Raw genomic sequence first — 8,900 nt, 5'->3', positions numbered from 1 at the left:
TCAAAGCCCCTCCCTCTTAGGTTCCCCCACCATTATCTTCAGTTTCCCTCTCTCTACCGCTCCGCCCACTTCCTTAGTCTATGATAGGGCTAAATTTGACTTTCATTCAGTTTAGAAACAATATTATTACAATCAATCACGCCCTTGTCATGCAAAAACACTCATCAACCCCGGCTCTCCCTGCCTTGACCTAAAGATTGATTGTTGGACATGACAGGTCCACACTTAATCATTCAAACATTCCCAAACCCAACTCCCCCCCTTCATGCTGTAATTACTCATGATTAGTCTAAACTCTGTTCAACTCTGGCGCCGCTCTTTGTACTTTGTTTGAGGAGAGATGCATTACGCAACAGTCTGGTTTCAGCCTCTGATAAGGTAGGACAGCCATGGATTAGGTAAGAGCGAGCAATTCGACCCTAGGTCAGATCCCCACTTCACACACACATCCAAGCCCAGTGAAAGGAACCATTCAAGTTCTTGCCTAGCAACAGAGAATCCCGACGATGTGTTCATCACGTCTGTGATTTAACTTTGTTTATCCCATAGTTCACTAAAAAATTCCCATCACTACCAGCATCCAGTCCACAGCTGCATCAGTCAGTCCCCTGTCCTCCACTCCTGTACGGCTACTCCACCACCTGGGTCTCTGTCCTCCACACCTGGGCTCGCCAGTCCATCAGTCAGTCCCCTGTCCTACGTTCCTGTACAGGCTGGGCATTCTGATGGAGGCAGTGTTCAGTCTCTCACCCCGCCGGTGCACTCTATAAACCCTGATGTAAGTAATTAACATTTATTTGGAATTTCTGATGGAAATAGATTTATATGCTTCTTATGTTGATTTATGTCAGTGATACAAGGGCTAATTTGTTACTTTATGTTTCTTTCAGGAATCTGTTGGTCCAGACAACATCGGAGGTTATGGTGGGATCCAGGACTTGGTTGATTACCTGGTCACGCTCCGTTCTCATGGCCTCTGAACACCCACAAAGCATTATTACCTATCGCTCCACAAAAGCCACAGCCCTTGCACACGCATACGCACGTTCACTCACTCCCATAACTGTTGCTATAATTTTGGACTATTTACTTGTACTGCTCACTTTATCTACTTGTTGACATACTGTAGCACATTTCATAGTACATATCGTTACTGTTTGTTTGACTCCTACTTTTATACCTTTTAATATTTGTTTACCACTTGCCTTGTGTTTTTGTTGTTACTTTTATTGTTGCTATTATCATATTTCACTGTTGAGAGGTAGCCCAATAATGGACTAAAGGAGCCTAACGTTACTCCTTAGTCCAAGGACCTTAAATGTTCTTTTTAAAGTGTGAATTGGCTCTGGCAGCCAAAACAGCCAAATACTTTAAACTCTAAACGTGAATCGATTCTCAATTCCGGTACGGTTCTAGAAACATAAATCACGTCGAAATAATTTCAAATGCAAAATACACTTACTGTTTTAACACAGTTGCAGCCAACCTTATTTTTTCGTGACAACATGTTTGTGGCGCTCGTCTTCCGTTTACACATAGGTGTTAGGAGAGGCAGATAGCTTTTTAGCACAGGTAGTCAACTCGGTCTTCCGTCTGTTTTCTGAAAACTCGCGCTATAACATGGAGATATGGCCATGTGGTAACACTAACCCTATAAAGGTGTGTATAATTTTAACATGTTGTTTAGAGCGTTGGGGCTTGTAGTATCGAGTCAATGCTGGCAAATATTGCTGATAAACAAAGGAGTCCGCTCATACTGAACCTTGATCATAAGTTTATTCATATCACAAGCTTTCAGCATTAGTTTACGGATGTCATGACACCCGGAGAACGGCGTCCCAGATTGCAATGGCCGCTCTAACCTCTTCGTCGTTTTTACCCAGTATATATAATCTTCCCAAGATATGGGTGGCTCCCTCTACTGTCCAATCCCCTGTCTACAACACACAGACTTCTCTGTCCTATCCGGGGTGTCACACTAAAACCGGCTCTCTTTCTGCTAAATAAACATCCTTTCAGGTTCCACTTAAAAACATTAACAAAGTCATAATCTTCATATACGACAGGCTCTAAACAAAACTCCCCTGTACAGAAGACGCCTTTGTCCAATGACTCTTATGTGTAATGTAATGGAACTGAGAGTCATGTTCAACGGCTATCTCAGGAGAAGCAAAGAGTTTGAATACAATATACAGTGAGCTCCAAAAGTATTGGGATTGTGAAATGTTTTGTTCTTTTGGCTCACTACTCCAACACTTTGGATTTTAAATGATACAATGACCATGCGGGTAAAGTGCAGACTGTCAACAAAATGTTCATCCATATCGGGTGAACCGTTTAGAAATTAAAGCACTTTTTGTACATTGTCCCCCCATTTTAGGGGACCAAAAGTATTGGGACAAATTCATTTATGTGTATTAAAGTAGTCAAAAAAAATGTATTTGGTCCCATATTCCTAGCACACAATGACTACATCAAGCTTGAGACTCTACAAACTTGTTGGATGCATTTGCTGTTTGTTTTGTTTGTGTTTCATATTATTTTGTTCCCAATAGAAATGAATGGTAAATAAAGTATTGTGTCATTTTGAGGTCACTTATTGTAAATAAGAATATAATAAGTTTCTAAACACTTCTACATTAATGGATTACGGATAGTCCAGATTAATTGTGAATAGCGATGAGTGAGAAAGTTACAGACGCATAAATATCATACCCCCAAGACATCCTAACCTCTCACCATTACAATAACGGGAGATTTGCATTTGTTTCGGGGGGATGACATAAGGGCTATGTTGAGAGGTAGCTTGCAAGTAAGTATTTAATTGCACTGTTTACACCCCGCTGTATTCTGTATATATGATTAATACAATTGGATTTGATTTAATTTGATTAGATTCTTGACAGTAAGGATGCTTGCCGTTTCAGGAGACATAGTTCTAAAAGAGAGTACACCATGGCCATACAGTGGCTTGCGAAAGTATTCACCCCCTTGGCATTTTTCATATTTTGTTGCCTTACAACCTGGAATTAAAATAGATTTTTGGGGGTTTGTATCATTTCATTTACACAACATGCCTACCACTTTGAACCCTCCCACGACAAAACATTTTTTTACTGCTCTAATTACGTTGGTAATTATGTTGGTTACTGCTCTAATTACGGGGGTTTGTGGTGTATTGGCCATATACCACAAACCCCAGAGGTGCCTTATTGCTATTATAAACTGGTTACCAACGTAACTCTCAGTAAAGAAATGTTTTGTCATACCTGTGTTATAAGGTTTGATATACCACGGCTGTTGCGTCGTGCCTAAGAACAGCCCTTAGCTGTGTTATTTTGGCCATATACCACACCTCCTCGGGCCTTATTGTTTAATTATAGAAAGTGCAAAAAAAAGGGCTTGAATTATTTATTTTGTATTTTTTTCAGAAAAACGAATAACTCATACAGGATGTTTCAAAAGCAGTACAAATTATACACATTGTGTGTGTACATCCGTGGGCATGTATGCATTAAGTCATGTAAAATACTGGTTTAGTAAATAGTAACAGCAATGCCAAGCAAAATTAAAGAAATACTTTGGTGAATGCATTTAGTCCAGAGGTAGTATGCATAACACTAGAGGCCCTATTCATTAAAAACCCCTGACTAGGTTTCTGGCAGAAGATACAAAATATTTTTGTCTTGAGCTTCAAGACTGCATGTTGGAATTACTTGTGTCCTCCATACATCAATGTTTACAATGTGATATTAAAAAAACTCCACTGCATATTAATTCAAGTGTAGCTTTGTCTTAGCCTGGAAACCCAGTGAACGGTTTTGAAATGGGCCCTAGGTTGAAATAAACAATCATAACAAATGATATTGCAAATACCCCAAGTATTAACAATGCTCTACAATATTAAACAACATAAAACTTTTACATATACTTGCAGGACCTTAAAACAAGATACACAATCTGGTAAAAACACTGTAAAGAACATGTGCTTTTTTGTTACTCAAAATATTACTTAAAATGTTTGTCTACAACTCTTTTGAAATGTTACTTAAAAATGAGTATGTCATTGATTTGCCAGAGGTATAAAAACATATCAGCATATACCTGTAGACTTATATAACCCTGATCTAGTACAGGTCTAGTTATAATCCCTGAAGACCTATACAAATACCTTAAAGATGCCTCTCCATACAGTAACATCCACTGTAACAGTAAAACAATGAAATATATGACAGAATACATCCATTGAAGAGAATGAGCTACATCAACATGTAACTGAATAACAAGCGTTAGCAATAGCCATACTATAAAATTATGAAATGAATTGACTTTCCTTCGTGGTCCGGTCAGGAAGTTTTAGCCACCAATGGTCATCTAACAACCTGCACATAATTAGACATGGAAAATATGTGCATTATTAGATTGAACATGAGTTAACAGTGCATAATAGAGTTGCACTGATTACTTATTACTGACATGTAAAAACAACTCTCAACCAACAAATTTCAGAAAAAGCAGTCATCTAAATTACTGCAAAATCCTATTTCATCTAAATTAATAATGGGTTACCTGTACCATTTGGCATTTTATTTTATTTTAATTATCAATAAAATATTACATTTGTAAAATAACTGTCCTTAAGGATTATATAGTAATTCTATTTAGCCCTACGTCTAGCCCCCCCAAAATTAGATAATGATTGACATATCATAAAACCATTTTGATAATGAAAATATGCTGATTGTGTGGTAACCAAACAATATGCTATTTTCTTCTAATTGCTTTTTTAGTGTATATGTGATTGATAATAGTGCCTTGTTCTGTTCTCTGACATAAGGTAACTCAGGTTTCACTGCATGTTTATTATCATACTAACATTGCTTGTCTTATAGAGCAATCAAAGAAACCTTTGGACTATGGTGAATGATCACACAGAAAATCTCTCATATTGGGGTCAGCCATTTTCTTCATCTTTTGAGAACGGCAAAACCTAAATCAGAAAAGGCCACTCCATTGCCAGTAGCTGGAAAAAACACAATCTAAAGTTCCAGTAAATTGAAAAAACAAAATTATCTGTGACTTTCAAAAGTAACTTTTAACACAATGTATTTAATGCAACCATTCTCTTCAGAAGAGGATAATGTAATAGGAATGAGTGTCTAAAATAGGCCGTATTTTTCAGAACCAAAACATATATCTAAATACAGTAAATGGATGAGCAGTTAGTTGTTTTGATATAGAAACATCATGTTGTCCTCACAACTAGTGTCAAAAGTATGTTATACATAACATTCAACCATTATGTTGATAAATCACATGTATACAGACCGAGGGAGAGGCTGTGATACTAACCTGTAGTTCTCAAGCCAGGAATAATTTGATTTAAAAAAAAAATAGTTTCATTGATATAAATCCAGACCTACCAATTATGACTCTTCTGTACCGAACCAACAGGACCACCAAGATCAGAACTCCAATAATGACAATGACTGCCGGAATGACTCCACCAACGACACTTCCGCAGTCACAACATTTTCCATCTGCAAAACAAAAGGCATAGTTTTTATAAAAAGCAACAATATGTAACCAGAAGCTAATTTCAGTTTCGTTCCTGCTTCACTTGCAAAGCTGTTGTTAGTATGCTGTTCAGATCAAATTAAGATTGTTTCCTATGTCAATAACACTAAACCAAATTAACCATCAATAACACTACTAAACCAAATGAACCATACTTTACCCCATTTTTCCACAATTGGCTCCTTCAAAGTGTCATGGTTGACATAGCATTCATAAGTTTCCTTATCTGCCTCTGGGATCTGCACACTCATCCTGATCTGGTAGGTGTCATCATCATTGGGTAGGACTCCTGTAGACAGCACTCCATCATGTTTGGTCAATGGAACACCATTCTTCTTAATATGCATAACCACATCTTTGGGATAGAACCCTGTGGCCATGCAGGTCAGTCGGACATGTCCTGCAATTTGGGCCTTTTTAGCAAATGGATATACCTTTGGAGGGGCTAAAGAGGGAATAAATGGAGAACATTAATATTATTTCTGATCTCACATTTACGAATGGTCGTTTTTTGTTAACCATTTGTTAGGCTATACTATTTAAGGTTCATAAGTACTCACAATCAGCACTACTGAATTCTTTCTCCCCATATTCCATGAATTTAGACAGCCAGTCCACACACTCCTTCTCCAGGTAGCCCTTGGTGTACTGGTTGAGGATCTGCACCCCGTCCCACTTCCTCTTAGTCGGCAGAGCTTGATCAACTGGGGCCACCCACTGCATAGTGGCATCATCGAAGGCCAGGAAGTCGTCACCATCGTAGCTGTATTGGTCAATGCCCTTCATGAATTTCAATGTGCCGTCTGGCTGTTGGTCAATCTCACAGCCATGCTTCCACTGAAGGATATGGACATCTGAAACAAAAAATAAACAATGAAAAATGAGGTAAATGATGCCTCTATGGCAATATACATAGATAACTAATGACCCACAATTTTAAAAGATTAACGGTGAGCGTAGGACACATTTCAGGTGTGGTCCCTCACCAGTGCTGTTATGCATCATGCGGTCCATCAGGATGTTGACGTTAACTTTGAACCACTGCTCCTTGCTCTTGCGTGACTGAGTGCCTTTTTCCCAGTAGTCTGCTGGCAGCTTCTCCCTCATCCAGTCCTGTTTGGGAATCTTCTTCTTTGCCACACTGTCATAGTAGTCGATCTGTTTGTTATTGATCAGGCCCATGGCAGTGAACTCATGGATACCAGGCAATTCTACTGGCTTTGAGAGGGCAGTGTAGATGTAATTCAGGGAGTAGATGGCTGTAGAGGAAAACTTTTTACATTAAGATAATTTATCGGAATTTGCCTTCTCTCTATGTTACTCAGACAACGCAGTAAAACATGAACAGGAAATTACTGTATGTCAAATATTTATCTCTATCACACTGTAGGTCTGTAACGGCAAACAAAATAATGTAGTCAATTAATAGTGTCAAAGAGACCTTGCATGATGTTGTCTAAATGGTAGGTAACATATCAATAACAAATAAGCCCACACTAGTGCATTAGTGAGAAGTGGGACACATTCTGCAACTTATAAATCAACCTATTTCATATTAATATATTAAAAAGGATACTTTGGGATTTTGGCAATGAGGCCCTTTATCTAATTCCAGAGTCAGATGAACTCATGGATACCATTTTTATGTCTCTCTGTCCAGTATGAAGGAAGTTAGCATTGGCTTGTGAATTTACCTCTAACTAGCATTAGCGCAATGACTAACAGTCTATGGGTACAGCTAGTTAGCGTTGGCTCTCAAAAGTACCTCTAACTTCCTTCATACTGGACGCAGATACCTAAAAATAGTATCCACGAGTTCATCTGACTCTGGGGTAGCAGATAAAGGGATTCATTGACAAAATCCTGAACTATCCCTTTAACCCAACACCTACCGACCTCATGAAGAGCTTTGGAACTCTTGATATAATGATTAAGGTGTTGGCTTGACAGTCGCTGGAACTGGGTTTGAGTCCCGGTCCGGGCTACCCTGTGAATTTGCTACATTGGTGTCAGAAATGGGATGTGGCCCGTGAGGTCATCGGAGAGGGACTTGGTAAAGAGAAGTGTGGGGACACGCTCGCCTGAATTAAGGTGGTAATGTAGTGACCTTAACCCAACACCTACCGACCTCATCAAGAACTTCGGACCTCTTGGTGAAACGATTAAGGTGTTGGCTTGACAGTCGCTTGATCCAGGTTTGAGTACCGGTTGGGGCTATCCCCCAGATTCACTACCATAAAGAATATAAATCATATGTCTTTCCTTTGTACATGTATTGTTTTGTTGTTGTATTGTTTGTATATCGTATTTTAAATATCAGTGAGTGTATAAGTGTTTTGTTACTTGTTATGACTTGTGTTTTGTTTGTGGGCCCCAGGAAGAGTAGCTGCTGCTAAACAAATAAACAAATGTGTGTAAAATTGCAGAAGTCATTATCAGTATATAGGCTACTGTAAAATTGCAAACACATTACAAACATATTAAATCTTCTTGCACTTGTTTTACTTTGTGATAATAAAAAATAAGTAGATGACGCTATGCCTGGTTATTCCAAGCAAAGTAAAAATATGTGTGTTCTTGTTCTTGTGCTGGCCTGTAAGTGCGCAATAGATTTCCGGTAATCGATACAATGGATGGAGAAACGCGCATAAAGGTCCACTACAAATGCTATAATGCAATTTAAACAAGTAGACTATTATGCTAATAGGCCGCAGCAGTTTATATAGCGATTTTAAAAGTATTATTTTGTATTATTTTTTTGGCAAGCCTGGATGTAAACTTTTACTTTCACTTTTGATAGTCGAGTACTTACCGCTTTGGCTCTGGCAAATACATTCTAATGAAAAATATAAAACAAAAACCATCAAATTAGGTCTATACATCTTGTTAATTAAACTACAGGTGTTTTCTTAAGCTATATCCCTATTTTTAAAAGTAAATGTCGATGGAAAGCTCCTTCACAAATGTCTGATGAGTTGCTGCTGCTTCTGCTTCCTCTTCTTCTTCTGTGGGTTTTATGGCGGAGTACTTTTTTTATTTTTTTTTCATAGTCATTTAGCAGACGTTCTTATCCAGAGCGACTTACAGTTAGTGAGTGCATACATTTTCATACTGTCCCACCGTGGGAAACGAACCCACAACCCTGGCGTTGCAAGCGCCATGCTCTACCAACTGAGCTACATGATTTTCTTTTGTAATAATAATAATAATCCATTTAGCAGACGCTTTTATCCAAAGCGACTTACAGTCATGCGTGCATACATTTTTGTGTATGGGTGGTCCCGGGGATCGAACCCACTACCTTGGCGTTACAAGCGCCGTGC

The 8,900-nt window shown here is 38.6% G+C and overlaps 1 protein-coding gene across 2 annotated transcripts; it reads right to left on the bottom strand.

Annotated features, from left to right (window-relative positions):
* Positions 1 to 3,396: 3,396 nt before the first annotated feature.
* LOC121586486 (major histocompatibility complex class I-related gene protein) lies at positions 3,397 to 8,601 on the bottom strand. 2 transcript variants are annotated; one of them, XM_041903198.2, is made up of 6 exons: positions 8,390 to 8,600; positions 6,564 to 6,836; positions 6,138 to 6,431; positions 5,738 to 6,022; positions 5,424 to 5,540; positions 3,397 to 4,382 (listed from the first exon to the last, which is right to left on the bottom strand). In XM_041903198.2, the coding sequence occupies exons 1-6, from the start codon at positions 8,457 to 8,459 to the stop codon at positions 4,375 to 4,377; spliced, it is 1,047 nt and encodes a 348-aa protein (XP_041759132.1). In that variant the 5' UTR covers positions 8,460 to 8,600; the 3' UTR covers positions 3,397 to 4,374. The 2 variants fall into 2 exon arrangements, with proteins under 2 accessions (XP_041759132.1, XP_041759131.1); XM_041903197.2 differs by lacking the exon at positions 3,397 to 4,382 and adding an exon at positions 4,390 to 5,023 and having other exon boundaries at positions 8,390 to 8,601.
* Between the last annotated feature and the right edge of the window lie 299 nt (positions 8,602 to 8,900).

The sequence above is a fragment of the Coregonus clupeaformis genome, chromosome 17, assembly GCF_020615455.1.
Source record: "Coregonus clupeaformis isolate EN_2021a chromosome 17, ASM2061545v1, whole genome shotgun sequence".
NCBI classification, from domain to species: domain Eukaryota; kingdom Metazoa; phylum Chordata; class Actinopteri; order Salmoniformes; family Salmonidae; genus Coregonus; species Coregonus clupeaformis.
This window is presented reverse-complemented; position numbering and strand designations above follow the sequence as displayed.